This window comes from Micropterus salmoides, unplaced genomic scaffold (assembly GCF_014851395.1).
Source record: "Micropterus salmoides isolate LMB-PRFRI ecotype aquatic unplaced genomic scaffold, ASM1485139v1 Ms_hic_scaffold_20, whole genome shotgun sequence".
In the NCBI taxonomy this organism is placed as follows: Eukaryota; Metazoa; Chordata; class Actinopteri; order Centrarchiformes; family Centrarchidae; genus Micropterus; species Micropterus salmoides.
In genome coordinates, this window is record NW_024041151.1 from 27,656,829 (window position 1) to 27,673,634 (window position 16,806).

Consider the following 16,806-nt stretch of genomic DNA (forward strand, 5'->3'; position numbering starts at 1 on the left):
AACCAACTGTCGGCCATTTTGAATCTCCGTCTGCCTGACTGGAGGCATTTTGTGTGCAGCTTTGAGTGACGGCCTGGGTTTTGTTTGTGTCATACAATCACTGTGTTTGTGCATAAATAGCTGTATTTAAAAAAGCTTGAAACTGTGAAAAGTGACTTTGTGCTTCTAAATGCCTGATTGAACCCAGACAGACACAAACTGACACTGAGGAGACTGAACACAAAATGGGTGGTGGTGGGGGGGTGGCCCATCTGCTATCATCTGACAATGATTCAGCCTCTAGGGGCAACGGCCAATGTTTCAGGGCTCCGGATGTAGCCAGCGGGTAGCCGGATAACGGGCAAAGACTCCCTTTTTCAATGCGCTTGTCATTGTTACGGTCCGATTAGCAATCTCAGAACCCATTGGCTAGCGCTTCACAACAGTTTGCAGACACATTTTTAAAAAAGCTAATAAACAGCTAATCCATCCTAATACTGAGAATGATAAAGAAAAGTTAAATTGTCATCATGTGATAACTCATGGGTTCCAAGATTACATTTTGGCCCATGCATCCTGGCTGTTTTTGGTCAATAGTACTCATGGACTTATGGACTACAAATGGGAACCAGAACTCTTTCAGTACCAATCTGTTTATAGAGATTACATATAAGACACCCTAAATGGTTTAGCCCTCCTTCATTTGTTTAAATATTTTTTTTCCCCCTTGTATTGCTATTTTTTGTTTATTTAGGTAATTAAAAAAGGGAGAAAGACAGTATATGAAGTATATAAATGAATTATAAATATAAACATAATAAACCATCAATATAATATAAATCTCCAAGAGCGAGAGAGAGCGAGAGAGAGAGAGAGAGAGGAGGAAACCACAGCTCTGCTACTGAGTTTGAAGTATTAGCTGCCAAAAACATTTTAATACCCTCTATTTACAGCCTCAACTCTGTGTGTGTGTGTGTGTGTGTGTGTGCATGTGTGAGAGTAAGGAACTTCTTATTCTGCCTGAGTGTGTGTGTTTCTCTTTCTCACCTCATTACACACTTGGCTCTGGCTGCAGCTGGCTGAACTTTGCTGCCAGCAGACTCATTTTCAGCCTTTAAAAATGAGCACAGGGCTAATTTGCTCCACAGCACGCTAATATACACGTTTCCTCCTCCATATTCATATCCTTCATACTCTATATTTATTTACGCTGCTCATTTTTTACCACTTGGGCAGTGAAGTCGAGGCTTGCTGAGGTCTAACTCCACATGTGCGCCTGGGATCGCCTGGATAGCCCATATTTGACTTACAACTTTTCCCCCTCTATTCAGTCTCATCTGCTTTGTTTGCCATTTATTCCTCCTCCCCATTTTCTCTTGTCTGTCCTCTACAATGTTTTCATTTCACTTACTTTCTTTCTTCTACATCTATAAATTATCTATACTGTTAATTCTTAGAGGGTCAAGGGGGAGCTGGGGCTAATCCCAGTAGGCATCAGGGTACAGCCTGGACAGGTTGCCGGTCAATCATAGTGCTGAGACATAGAGACAAACAATCATTTAGTCACACCCAGTATGGGCAATTTAGAGTCGTGCGCTAACCTGCAAGTCTTTGGACAGTGGGAGGAAGCCAGAGAGGCCAGAGAGGCCAGATCACCACTGCACCACGGTCCATATCTATATTGTGTTGTTCTTACTCATCTTCTTCTTTTGGCTTTTGAATATTTTTCTTCTTTTTTTGTCTTCCCACTTAATTTGCTTTTTTTTTCTCCAACTGTCTTTAGTCATCATATCTTTGATGTCTTTCTCTGCCTTTTCATCTTTTTCTTCTCATGCATTTTCAGTCTGATCTTTTTCTGCTATTTATGAATTTTTTGTCGTTTTTTGTCTTTTGTGCTCCTCCATCTCCTCCAAAGCTTCTTTAAGAAGATACTACATGTTGCGAAATTCATTCTCTGCATTTAACCCATCCCTCAAGGGAGCAGTGGGCAGCCGCTGTGCAGCGCCCGGGGACCAACTCCAGATGTTTATCAGTGTCTGGTCAATAGCACTGACTGGAGAACCTAACATTATTTTTGATGGTGGGGGAAGCCGGAGCACCAGGAGGAAACCCACGCAGACACGGGGAGAACAGAAAGGCCGGGACGACCTTCTAGCTGTGAGGCCCCAGTGCTATCCACTGGACCACTGTGCCGCCGTTTTCAAATTAATTATTATTATTAGAATTATTATTATTATTATTATTATTATTATTTGGGGTTTGAAAAGTTCATTTGTTGAGTTTATTTGCATGATGGAATACAAGTGCCTGAACATGAATGCTGGTACTTGTATATCTTCTGTATAAGTTTCAGTAGAAGTCATTAAAATACAAAAGAGTTTTGTGAATAATTAAGCAGAAATGTCTATACAAAGTAACAACGTAACATTCCTGGCAGAATACAAATTTAGGATTTGGGAACACTGTCGGACGCTCAGTTATATCGATATAACTGATGTTGGTCTTACCGCGGTACGGGTCGGGCTGACTGAGGTCCGGCGAGGTGGCCGACTGAACGGGGAGCTGAGGCCCTGGCACCTGACCCGCCATTGAATGCCCCCCACGCAAACTGCCCACGCTGCTGCCGTCTTCTCTGTGAGAGCCCACCTGGAAATCAGAGAGAGGAGAGAGCAAAAGATGGTGAGAGGGATTTAAATTTGAACAAACAGCTGCTCTGATTCTGCAGTTGATGCAAACACAACCGAGGCACAACTTCTAAAGTCCAGATGTAGTATGAACCTGTTTTAAGTCTGAGCTGACGGTTTCAGGCTTATTTGGGCTCCCTTGCACTTCTAGGTTGTGTTAAATCTATTATCATTTTGTTGGTTTTTATTTTTTTAAATCAGAGCCCATTAACATGCATCGTTTACTTTTCTCATTATGTTATCAGCCATTAACCTCTGTCTTTAAAGGATGATGCTTAACAAATCCCATGAAAAGGCCAAAACTTAAACATAAACACTAAAAATTGTTTTATAAAAAAAGGCTAAATGATTTTGTGACACATCGGGGCACTGTAGTTTTCAGTAAACGTTACTCTAACAGCCAGGGTTATAATCTGAGCTTTGTGGGGGTCTCTAATACACTAACTAACGTTACCGGTGGAGATGAATAAATAACTAAATATTAAGGAGAGAGAGAGAGAGAAAGAGAGAGAGAAATCATTGCTCTAGATGGCTGCAATATTGCAACAAAGTTGCCATCAAGGAGAGACCGCAATTCTGCCCTTTATGGTAGGTAGGCTATAATATTAGTGTTACTGTCATTTTATGCAGTGCTGACCGCCAGCACACTGTAGCAAGCTTATTATCATATGTAGCGATGTACTAATTGGAGGATGCATCAAAAAGCCAATAATACTAAACAGTCATAATAAACTACAGCGTGTGTGATGAAGGAACATGTCACCAGTGTGACAGTGTTGCTCATTCATGTTTTTTAATAGTTTTTGGAGGACAACAAAGCTCTGTAACTTAGTAACACGACAATAATTGTTATTTGAATCAGTTCATTGCCGGTTTTTATTTTCATGGGATCTGTTTACAGAAAGAAAAAATGTAGAATATCTCAAACCTTTTTCAAGAAATGAAAAAATGTTTCTCAGTGAGCTCTGAGAATCTGGAATTCAAAACCAACTGATTTTGTAAATTGTCCCCAGTGGTTTTTAAAAAATGATTTATAAAATGTTCTACTGCTAATTGCAAGTACCTTTTTGTTGTGATTTGCATCTATAACAGTACTGTACTGATGTTGATCAGATGATTTTATGCTGTTGTCTGTAATTATTTTGCTCCCCTCCAGTACACGTACAACCTATCTGCATTTAGGCTCTGCCTGCTTATCTACTGTTAACTTGTGTTTTTATTCTAGTGATTTAACCCATTGGAATTCTCTCTGTTGGTACTGTGCAAAAAAATAAACAAACATGAACATGTGGTTCAGATTGTAAGGGCCTCTGAGACTAAATTGTCGTTTTGTGCTATATAAAAACAATAGACTTATATACTGCCCTCAGTAGCAGCATGTTTTATTGATTATTTTATTAATCCAATTTAGTCCCATAATTACTTAAATTGTGAATCATTTATTTATATATCTTGGTTTTAATTTGTATTATGAAAATGAAAATATGGCTACAATAATTTGATTGATTGAGGAAGAAAAATGCCACGTCTTCCAACATTGCAAAACAACTGGATACTGAGATGGACATAAAAATAACCACTGTAAAACAAATCTAACACTTAATTAATAAAAGTAAAATGCTTTTCTGTCCTTCACCTCCACATGTTGTAGTTCTATAATTGGCCTGCTGAGGGCATCCTCAGCCTTTCTAAGACGCCGAAGATCTCCATCTCTCTCTCAAACACACACACACACAAACACACACCATCCCGCCTGATTCGACTACAGTACAACTCAGGTAGACAAACTGTGCTTGTGTGAGTCTGTGTGTGTCTCACTCCAGGTTCATATCTGCATGTCTGACATGTATATTTACAGTTTTTCTTTTTCTACTAGAGTGTGTCTTCTTGTTTTTTACTTGTGTTTTCAGGGTAATACTGTGTGTGCGTGTGTGTGTGCTTGGCTGAGTCCTATCCATCTGTTTGCCACACACACACACACGCACACACACACACACGCACACACACACACAAACATGTACACACGACAGCACAACAACTGACAATTATCTTAATGCCCATATGTTTAATTGTGGGATTTCTAATTCCCAGCGCACCGAGCAGCTTCCAGCAGGGACTCACTGTTTTGGCACGAGATGGGCTCTCTTTATATGTGTGTGTGTGTGTGTGTGTGTGATGCCAGCTTTCTTGTGGCATCCTGTGGTTCAAAATAGTCTCTCTCTCACCCTCCTTTTCCTGAGCTTTTTACTTTCCATATAAGCAAGGACAGATTTGAATCATGATAGATATTTTGATCTGGATATCGTGAATGGTTAGGTGGTATATTAATGTTGTGTAAAGTATAGTAGTAATAAAGTAGTAGTAAATAGTAAGCTGAATGGCCGTGTGGACACAGTGTGGAGGGTCTTTATTTGTGTGAAAAACAGACTGAATTGCCATTTCATTTGAAAGCATTATTTAGCCTGACATGGCGCTCATGTATGCTATTTTCTGTTTGGGGGGGGTATTTTACCCTGACCAATTAGCAGTGCGTAACGAATCCATTCAGCCATTGTCATTTTCATTTCATTTTCTGTCAAAACAGAAGATGTGGCAGGGGTTGAAAGGAGCACTTAACTCACGTCCAACAAATAAATGTTGATTTAAGAGTTATTAGTTCTGTAAATCATCTTACAGCACCCTCTGGCATAGTGAGATGACGCACTCATTCTTCATTTTCAAACTTGTAATCTTCAGTGACAAGTGACACATCACTTGAGGCAATGTATTAGTTTCTGCATTTTCACATGCGCCCCACACCTGTAAAACAGACTTAAAAAAAAATAAAACAGGCGGGGTTCCGCCTACAAAGCTCTGATTGGCTTGACTGCTTTTCCAACCTTGGGAAACACCCTCCAATAAGCTCAACATCAACTAGAATAAAACTGCTTGGCCCCAGGATTTCTCTGCGTCAGCTTGGGTTCATTTGAATATGCCCAGCTCTACGATGGAATATATACCACGTGAGCAAAGGTCTTTAAACTAGACGTTGACGTTAACAAGACAGGGCAACTAAATCAGCTGGTACAGAAATGGCTGTACTTGACATTGGTGCAAATTCCCCAACAAATTTGCAATTGATCAGGTTACTAAAACCAACTGAGAGTGGGGGCCCCTTGGTGACTGAGAGTTCTTGGGCAGTGTATAAGGATTGAGGCGTTTCATTCTTGAGAACTTAGCAAATGTTTTCAGGGTATTCAATGAAAAAACTGTCCCAAACTATGCTCACTTTTGGAGCAGATTATAACAGTAGATTATGCACTAGAGGTGAAAAGACTGGTAGTTTGTAAAAACAGGGAGAATTAGATGGAAAACAAGGATGGTCAACATGTTTTCAGTCTGTTCTCTTCGCAGACGGCTACATGTGTAGCAAAGCTATGAAATATGTCACCGATTTTATTATCCAACAGTGGTGTTATTCCGATCTGCTCTGCTCCGGATGGAACGTAATGTTCAGTGTTAGCTTCAGCTGAAATACATGATCACTACTGTCTCCTTTGATGTACTGTATGATAACCATAGTGTAAATAAAGTTGTTTTGAAAATCAAATCCCTCTGTCTGTCTGCTAATCCAGCTGGCTGTCAGCGAGGTCTTGCCCACCACATGCCAAACTCCCCTCTCGCCCCATGCAAATATCACAAAATGTCGACTGGCTTGTTCACATGCATGTGCACTGAGCGTTCTCCGTCCATACGTCTCTTTGCTCTCTTATTTATTACTTGCCTCTGTCTTTTCTTTCCGTTCTCTGCCTTTCATCACTGCCTGGATTCCCAAATGTAAAATGGCAGCAGAGAGGCAGACATAGAGGGTGGCGTACATTTTTAATGGAGAGCTTTTATATTTTAACGAGCCTTCCTTCTCTCTTGCTTAATTTAGTTCAATGAGTAGGGAAGACGAGGAGACAGACGGAGCAGAAAAATATAAATAAATTACACATAAACTGATCTGCCTCTGGTGTAGCTCAGTCACCACGAACCACAGCCACGCCCACTTACCGAACGTCCCTCAGGTCCAAGACGTCTGATTGGATGACAGATAAACTCAATCATATAGCCAATAAGAATAACGAAGCATCAGTGACATGTTTTGATTTTACCATAACGAGTAAACTTAACCATGACCGAAAGCAGTTGAAAGCTGCGGAAAAAGCTCACAAGTAGATCTTGAGTTAAGATAATCTCGTCAAAGGGTTCACATTTGTTTTGTTTTGTTCAGATTGTTGTCAGAGTTGCATTCAAGGACACTCGGACATCTGTGACTTGGTTTTTGACAGCTGGAAAGCGTCAGATACTTGAGACGCCGTGTCTGAAAATGAAACCCAGATAACGGCTGAGACGCACACATGGTTACTGTGAAGAGATGAGGAGAATATTTTGATTTTTAAAAAAAAGAAGTAGCTGTTAAGCAGCCAACTCTCCCAGATGTGGGAGTGTCCTTGAATGCACCAACAGGGGGAGTTTTCCAAAACAGTCACTGACTGCAAAAAAACTGCATTATCACATCACAACAATACAAAGTGTTTTGGGCAATCTCTCTGTTGGAGCGTTCAAGGACCTTCCACAATCTGACAGCTGGTTGCTGCACACCAGACTGCTAAAATTCATGACTCCTTTCATGACATCCTGTGTGACATACAGTAGCTCAATACATACATTTAGGATGTCTGAGCTTTCTGATTGCAGCACCAAGGAGCCTTTTAGCTTCTTGTATTATCACATGATCATAATGTAACCTTGACAAAACCTAATATTATATATAGGCTAGGTTGATACAAATCTTAAAATGATTTTTATAGAAATGAACTGAAACTGTTGTTGGGAATCATTGTTTCTTGTTTTCTGGTGACTTTTAAAGAATGAAAATAGCTAATAAGTACACTGCAACTGCATTTTTATGTTAAATGCTTTTAATTCTCAGAAAAGAGAATAACTGAACCCTCTGGTAAAGGTCTTACCAGGACTTCTGAAATTTGCTTGAGTATTTCTTTCTCTTAGCACTTTCATTATGCGTAATTTTGCGTAACTCCCTCCCTCCGCTGGTTAGGTTTGTCATTGTTAGGATTAGAGTTAGCCAATCAAAGTCAAAGTAGGGGCCAGGACTTGACGCAAAGCTGGTGTGCGTCAAGTGAGAGTTGACGAAAATCTGGTGGGGATAAAAAATAACATGGAGTGAGCAGATTTGTTCCGCATCACGTGCATGTCAGAAATGACATTTGGTGTAGCTGTATTGTTGTCCGGGTGGTCTATCTAGAGTTGTAGAGCTTATACCTGCTGTACAGTGGCAGAAAGAGGTTGTGGTAATGAATAAAAAACAAAAAGGTGTGGACATTTGTCATAAATTTGAAGGATTATGGGAGAATTGTGACCCGTCTCCTGGGAAAATCAGGAGGGTTGGCAAGTATGAGTAGAAGAACAAGTAACAGATTTCCCATGTGTTTCATCAGGGTTACTTGTGCAAAACTCACTGTAGGCCCACCACTTGCAGATAATGTTTGTAAATAACAGAATGTTTTAAGGAGTTTTCTTTTTATGTGCAGCAAGTCCTTCCTTTATTTTTGAATCTGCTTCAATACATGAGTGTATCACTGATAAATAATGTAATTGTTTCCTAAATCAGAAATATCTTTTCAAACAAGACTAAAAATCTGTCCCGACATTTGCACTTTACAATTTTCAATGCTCAATACTATAGACACATAATGCTACATGACAGGAGATATAAATTATTCATATATTTTATTCTAATGGATACTTAACAGATTTAGATTCTATCTAAAAGTAATTTCAATACAGCAGATTGAAGTAAAAAAAGACAAAGACAGAGAAAGAGGTGCTGAGTAGATGTCATCAGCAATGTTGGTGATCACTGAGAAGGGTGTTCATTTATTATGTGTGTGAGTGTGAGAGCACTGATTACAGAGGAAGACGAAGAAGAAGAAAAAGAAGAAGAAGGGAGTTTTTGGGTCAAGAGATGGCACACACACACACACACACACACACACACACACACACACACACACACACACACACACACACACACACACAGATTTGTCATGCAGTTGTAAACAGTAGGGACAAGTCTGTCTCTGCTGCTGCAGTAACATGTCTGAGAGAAGAATAAACTCTGTCAATTTACTAACTCCATAAATTGTAATATTTCACCCAGTATTAGACGGATTTCTGCAATTTCCATTTGTCGTTTTCAGTTATTGTTGTATTCGGAAAAAAACACCTCTGCAGAGGAGGAGAAAAAAGGAGGAGATGTAATATGAAGCAGGAAGTCCAGTTTGAAATTTTACCAGACACAAATACATCACATGACAGCTTTATAACTCTAGAGAGCTCATTTACCACAGTGCAACTTACTACATGAAAAAGAAATCATAATATTTAAATGTGCAGTTCGTCCTGGTTGTGACACTAGAAGAAAGGTCATTAAGATCTAAAGGGTTCATCCTCAGGGGAGCAGGAATGTGATCAGATAAATTCCTGAAAATATGACCATTAGATCTTGATATTTCCTATGTATTTGTGCAACATTTTTTTCCTGAAGGTGGCGCTAGAGGGTATGGTTCTGCAAAATCATTGATTATAAACCAGTGGGGGAGCAGAGTTTCCGTTCCCTGACATTTGTAAAGGTTAAAAGATTCATTGTTCCCTTCAAAATGTATAAATTGTAAGATTTATTTATTAGATGCAATATACTGTACATTGGCTATTAAACTGCAAACAAACTGGTATGGAGTCTACATTAACACACCAACACACACACACACACATGCAGTGGAAAACTGTAAAACTGTACAGTCTCTACTCTGTGCAAACTGAACACCTGACAGAAAGCACCTGCTGTAGCAACGTCAACACACACACACACACACACACACACACACACACACACAGCGCTCTGTGTTGAGGCTGGGCTTCCATGGGAGGAAAAGTACAGCAACATTTTCCAGTGGCGTGATATGTATGTTTTTTTTCCCCCGTGTGAGGAACAGACTGAAGGATGACAGACTCTTCTGTCAAAATAAATGTCAATAAAAAGTGAGAAATGAAACAGGGAAAAGGGGAGAGAGGGGCGAGAGAGTGGGATGCCCTGGGAATATGTCATTTGGAAAAATGTCGTGAGGTAAATGACTTCTGAGCAAAACGCATCTGGATGATCTCTTAATACTGAGTGAAAAAGAGACGATAATTTGTCTCTTTTGAGCTTATTAAAAATTAAAAATATAACAGTTTGTCAGTAAATTTAAAACCATATAGGCCTATAAACAGCCAAATATGGTATTTAAATTGGTATTTGCCAACGGTCCCGCCCCACATTAAACTAATTATCTTTATGTATGTATGGATCATATTAACATTTTGATGTGTAAATGTATAATTCATGTTTTAGCGAAAGCACTTTTTTAAATGTGTGTTCATGTTTTATAAAATAATTTTTACATTTTACATTCTGAAATTAATTATAAGACTAAGTTGAAATCATTCCTTTTTATACAGATGTACTGTTAAATACTCTAAATAGTTGAGTGTGAAGCTTCATTCAGGTCATTAAAAAATAAAAACTCAACTCAAGGTCCCATTACTGGCCTTCTCCTGAGTTTTCAACAACACCCCAAGGCAAAACTACATCTTCTGATGAAGAATGTAAGATACTGCTGCAGTAAGAGGACCTTCAGATCACACAGTTGGTTCTCCAAGTAAACAGGGTTGAGAAACATTTCGGCATTTTTGTTGCTTGGCCTGAGACTCAAAACCATGTTGCATTAACCAATTTTGAGGTCGACTTTATTTATCTTGATCTTTGTGGATGATGAAGCTCAGTGTTTAAACTTCTAGCATTACATCACTGAATAAATTACCACAAAAACCTGAATCAGTAGACTGAACCTATCACACTGTGTGCTGTATAACAAATAAATTCAGTATATATAAGAAATGCAAAGAAACTGGTCATTAACAGCCTGCTGTTTGTTTCCCATCAGGTATTGTGCTACACGGCCAGGAGTATGTGGACACCCGTGCATTACAGCCATATGTGAAGTGAAAACCGTGGGAAATAATCTGCTGCTATAACAGTTTTAAGTCTTTTGGTAGGGTTTTCCAAAATATTTTCAAACCTGGACGCAGGATTGGAAGCACACGATTGTCTAAAATATAACTTTGTGTTGTAGCATTAAGATTTACCTTCATTGGACCAATAGGGCCAAGCCCAAACAAGGACAACCAGCCTCAGAACATACAGTAAGTACACATATGTTTGGGGTATCCACATATTTTTGGTCATACAGTTTAAGAAGTATGTCAAAAAAAACAGTTTATTATTATTATTATTATTATTATTATTATTGTACTAGAAGTAAATGGGCAACTCTGGATCTCCATCAGCTTATAGGAATAAATTTAGTGACAGAGAAAAGAGAGGAGATGCAGAGTATTAAAAAGCATTAGTGTGTTTCCCAGCAAAGTGGTGCAGATTACGATGCATTTCACTTACTATAACACTTCTTAATGGAGAGAGAGACTCTTCTCTCCCTTAACTGTTCCAGAGTCACCCTACGAACTGGGCTGCAATGCAGTAAAATAACAAGTATGACGGAAACCCATCATCAGAGGCAGACAGCACAGGGTAACAGACAGCAGTACAGATTCCAAGATGTCATCTTGACAGCATGACAATAACTTAACATTTACAAAGATATTTTCTGCTTTTCTAATGTGGTTTGGATTTTGTGTTTTACATAATATAAAAACTGTCTGTAATGATTTGAGGTTAAAGAGAAAGAAACCTATTTGAAATAAATGTTAAATGTCAGGACATATGTGTTTATCTACATATGCATTACAGTAATACGTTTATGTATTTGAGTGTGTCTATGTATGCAATCATGTCTATGTATATGTCTCTCGTCCTCTCTCTCCCCCGCATCAGTCTACCACCTGTTTTCCCAGAGCTATGACCTCAGCCTGCAGGCGTCTCTGCCTAACACTGCCAAACTACATACAGCTGTGTGTGTGTGTGTGTGTGTGTGTGTGTGTGTGTGTGTGCGCGCGCGTGTGCATGTGTGTGTGTGTGTGCGCGCGTGTGCATGTGTGTGTGTGTGTCCGCACATGTGTGTGCATATGAAAGGATTGGGACACAGAGAAAGATAAAAGATAAAATAAGTACATCAAGACAGGAAGATGGAAACAAAAGTGACAAAATATGTAATTATGTAAATATGTGATAAAATGTGTCAGTAAGAGAGAAAATGTGTATGTGTGTGTGTGAGTGAGCGTAACAATGAAATAACTGCCGGACAGAGACAGAAATAGAGGTTGAAAAAAGATAAGAAAGAAAAAATAATAGGGGTGGATTGGAAAAGGAAGAGAGGAAAGTGAAAAAAGATAAAAATGACAAAATGAATGGAAGGAGAAGGAAAGAGAGTAGTGAAAGACAGGAAAGAGGGGATGGGGATGATGATTTAAAAAAAAAACATGAGTAAGAGACATAGAGTGACAGAAAACTAGGAGAGAGAGAGAGTGAATGTATGTATGAGAAAACCAGAAAACAGTCTCAGAGCAAACACAATGGCTTCATTTCAGAGATGACCTCACCCTTTCCTCTGACTTTATTATTTCTATTTGCCACTCATTTTTTCCCCCCAGTATTTCTATTGAGTCTTGTTCTTTTGTTTTGGTTCAAACTTCCTGTTTATGCTGTGTGTGGTTGTGTGTGTGTGTGTGTGTGTGTGTGTGTGTGTGTGTGTGTGATGTACTAAGTACATACTGTACATGCTACACAGACTATACCTAGACCTGGGAAGTAAACCTCAATACTTTGAATTGAAATGTGTCCACAAAATGGAGTGGGCAGTGAATGTCAGAATGTCAGATTCATAATGGTGCTTAATTATTCTCAGACAATAACTGACTTAAATCAATGTTTTTACATTGAACCTAACATTAACCAAGTGTTTAAGTTGCATAACTGTGTCTTACCCATAGTTTACTTACCATGACCAAAATCTTTCTGTAATGTTAACTATGCTGTAGTTGCCAAAGTTACCTTAGAAAGAAAGATTTTTTAAAGCGTTGACAATGGACAGAAAATCATTGTAAAGAAAACATAATCCAGGGTTTTGCAGAATTGTCTTACATAGAGAGCCTAAGTCACTCGCTTCCGCTTCTGGCCCATGGCACCTTATTTCGGAAAAAATATGTATGGTAGTCAATGGCGAGAGACATTTTTTGATCCTGTTTGAACTGTCAGTTTAAAAGAAAGTTGCACTTTGTCGTAAATCAGTGAAGTTACATGTTGTTCTATGTGAAAACCGTTCAATGAACTACAGCTCTCGTCTCGCACAATATACATCACCACCATGTTAGCGCGGTAATGCTAGCTAACGTTCATTGCTTGGTTGCTGCTAGCTATGTAACTCAGCTATGTTCCACACAGAAATATCTCTCACCTGATGTGTTTAATCCAATGACTGTCCTTTTATCACATCATCTACACATGGAGTTGTTTGACGTTAGCTTCTTCAGTACCGTTAGCTTCAGTCATTCAGAGAAAATGTTACAATGTGACATATGCGACTTTTGGGTTTGTAGTCTTTGTAATTATGTATTTTTACAGTCTTATACCTCAACAATTTTACATCAAACTGTGACTTTCTTGACTTTTAAATGTATATTTTAAATTGACCATCATCATATGTGTAATTCAGAGCACAATTCAAACGGGATCAAAAAATTAATTAGTCGTTTTTTAGCCATTGACTACCGTACATTTTTATTCCAAAGTAAGGTCCCATGGTGGTCCACCGGAAGAGGAGGGACTTAGGCTCTCTATTGTAGAGTTGAGAAAAATGTCCAGTTTTGGTATTGTTAGCGAAACCTATTGCTTAGGTATTGTATCAGACCTAGTACAGAAATACAGATGACTCTGATTTGAGCCATCAGCCATGCCAAGCGGACAGAAAAAAAAACTCATTTCTTTCTGCTGGTCATAACATAAAGCTAAAATACTGTAAAATGATCAAAAAGATGAGAATTTACAGTGAGGAAAAAGACTTCTGGTACCAGCTGCTCCTCCAATTAAAATACGCTATAGAGGTGGGTCCCCACAATGTCAGTGGGCTGTCAGGTTTGAGTCTCGCCAGTGTGATGTTAACCAGCACTTGCACTTGCCCGGGATAATTATATAGCAGTGTGTGTGTGTGTAGTTGTTTTTTTTTGTCATAGAAGGGGTGGGTAGCCATGCCGTGAACAGTGTGAGTGTTTTTCTACTGCACCGCATAGTAAGGTAAAGTTGTTTACCTTCTAATGTCATGTTTACTTTGATGACATGTTCTGGTCACAAACTACAGTAAGAGCCTGTGGCCTGCAGCCCTTCTCATCTCACTGAGGCTGGTCCTGTTTGTACTGCTCCTTCCTGCAATCTTTAAAACTGATCCGCTGACCAAAAAGCTAAAATATGTCCCTATCTGCTTGATTAGACCTGTAGACCTGAAGCACCACAGACACATTGCATTTCCCGAAACTTCTTCACGCTAAAAATATCCCACACCCCAGTGGAAAGCTTTTGCAACAGCAGAAAAGGTTCACTTTTCATCAGCAGCAACCTAACAGCTCTAATAAGGCTTAAAATCAGTTTATGTCTAGTCTGCAGTACAGACACACATGAGTTTAGCTGCTGAGGACACGGCTAGAGAAGGAGACCGCCACGGATATGGTCGGCCCTGTGGAAGGGCATGTCATCATGGTTTAGCTCGGCACGGCACGGCTAAAGAGGGCTGACCCGGGCCCATGGAAAAACCTTTTATAGAGCTGCTGTGTTTCAGCCTTAATGAGTCTGTTTTTCTATCAGCCAATAATCCAGAGCCTGAATCAACACACACCCTTATGACAACACAATAAGCCTTTTGTGAGCTTCTGTGTCTGTGTGTTTTGAAGAATCCAGAAGTAAACAGTATTTGCACTGGATGCATACAAAAAAATTTATCTGAAACGAGATTAAAGATTAAACTGAAAAGTAGTTTGTACAAATCTTACCCTTAACAAGAAGCTCACGTTTAATGTTTTCTTGGGCTAAGCCGCACACCACCTCATAAAGCTAAACTCCAAATCTGTCTCTGGGGATGTCCAGAGAGCAGAGAAGTGTTTAAAAGTACCGCCAAATAAAAGTGAAAAGTAGTTTGCAAGTATTTCCCATTGAGTTTAAGCATTTCTTTACCACAAACTCAAAATTACATCATGAATCCAAACACTCTCTGTTCTCTTCCTTCCACTTTGTCATATCTGTGTTAAAAAGTGTTAAATCATCTTAACACATGTTTCTCACATCTTAGTAATTAATTGATAAAACCAGGAGTTCTATATATACACAGTCTGAAAAACACAACCTTTGATGAAACTTAACTTAATAAAAAACTGTGTTGTTGATGTTATTTAGATCCCATCGCCATATTTGATTTAGTGTAACGTTCAAATCACACCACACAGCTTTCTTTCCTCCCTTAAAAAGCAGTTATGTCTTATCAATCTACTCAACTTCAACAAAATCGTAAAAGGTGAAATAAATGACGTAAAACTAATATCTTCCCAAAAATGAAATGTCCTAATATCTTACGTTTCTGAACCGGATGCCTAATACTTCTTTCTTCACTATCTTAGTGCTGCATTAATCATTTTTTGGGGGCAACACTTCACGACAAGTTAAATAACAGACTTGAATATGATCACCCTATAAAGTTGAATTTAAGTCCAATATTTACTGTCCCTGTAGCTCTGGTTTGGTCTCTACCAATTTCCAAGAAAATCCTCCCTTTAGCATGCTAGTTCTTCCACTTTCTTCACTAGCGAGTCTCTAACTTTGTCTGTCTGCCATTTGGTGCTTGATGAGTAGAGTACAGCGGGTTTATCAGAGCTTGTTTGCAGAAAACAGCTGCCTGCTGCTGCTGGAAACAGCATTAATGAGAGCGGTGAGACTGAAACGTTCATTTCTGTGGGTTCAGGACTGTATGACTCACACCATTCATTTTAGAGTTCCCTCATTATTGATTCAAAATTTAGGGCTGAAGAAGCAGGAAATACAACAAAAACACACAAATACAAGGGGAGATGGACAAAGGTGAGAGGGAAAGATGCAGGCAGAGAGAGAGAGAGAGAGAGAGAGAGAGAGAGAGAGAGAGAGAGAGACAGCTGGATAGATATGCGTGAGAAGAAGATAATCTCTGTGGGAGCTGACCAGCATGCGCTCACACAGACACACACACACACACACACACACACACACACACACACACCTCTGCCACAGGTGCTCTCCATTTAGAAAACACCACTTCAAAGTAAATACTTTAACAAAGACCAGAGAGAGACAAAGCTCCTGAACTACTGTGGTGAGGATGGCGTAATGCTGCCGCTAGCGCCCCCTAAAGGCTGCAGTGTTCATTCCAGCCACAATACAGAAGAGTTGGACAGATCAAAAGACAAAATGTCCCTTCAGAACCCTGACGGATGACGCCACAGAGGCTGTGGCCAGGTTTTTGTACAGAGAGAGAGAGAGAGAGAGAGAGAGAGGTGTTGAAAAGGTGGTGACAGCATGCAGAGTGTTCTGTGTGTTAGTTTGCATTAACATCTGGTGCGTGTGTACTAGTGCACATGTGAATATGCACAATCGTTAAACACAAATAAACAAAGTAGGTCTGACCGAAGATGTTCGGGCATCTGAATGTGTTTATGCTGGCAGTGTTTTCTAATGCTCTCTCTCTCCCTCTCTCTCTCTCTCTGTCCCTCCCTCGCCCTTCTACATCTCTTACACAGCTGTTTGGTTCTTTATGTTTATTGTTTCAAGTTGACAAAAAAAAAGCCTAAATTAAACATGGAAAACATTACTGCTGCCTTACCTCATATTTTCAATTCATCCTCCTCTACCCTTGTTTGCTCTTCTCTCCTCTTCTTTTACTAATTCATCTGCACCTCTATTAATACAATACAGTACTTAAACGTTTGTTTGACCATGTGTGGGACTGGGTTTTCAGTGACTCCCCACCTCATGTTTTCCAGCTGTGGGAAGACATAAGTCAAGTCTCATTTGTCAATTTAAATCCACTTT

At 39.4% G+C, this 16,806-nt stretch overlaps 1 protein-coding gene across 12 annotated transcripts in view; it reads right to left on the minus strand.

Moving 5' to 3' along the window:
- Positions 1-16,806, minus strand: part of LOC119914090 (transcription factor 4-like) — a 270,600-nt gene that overhangs the window by 19,615 nt on the left and 234,179 nt on the right. For all 12 annotated transcript variants that reach the window (XM_038733104.1, XM_038733097.1, XM_038733093.1 and 9 more), the window contains one exon: positions 2,487-2,625. In XM_038733104.1, the coding sequence (XP_038589032.1) occupies positions 2,487-2,625 (139 nt within the window). The remainder of the gene's footprint in view (positions 1-2,486; positions 2,626-16,806) is intronic.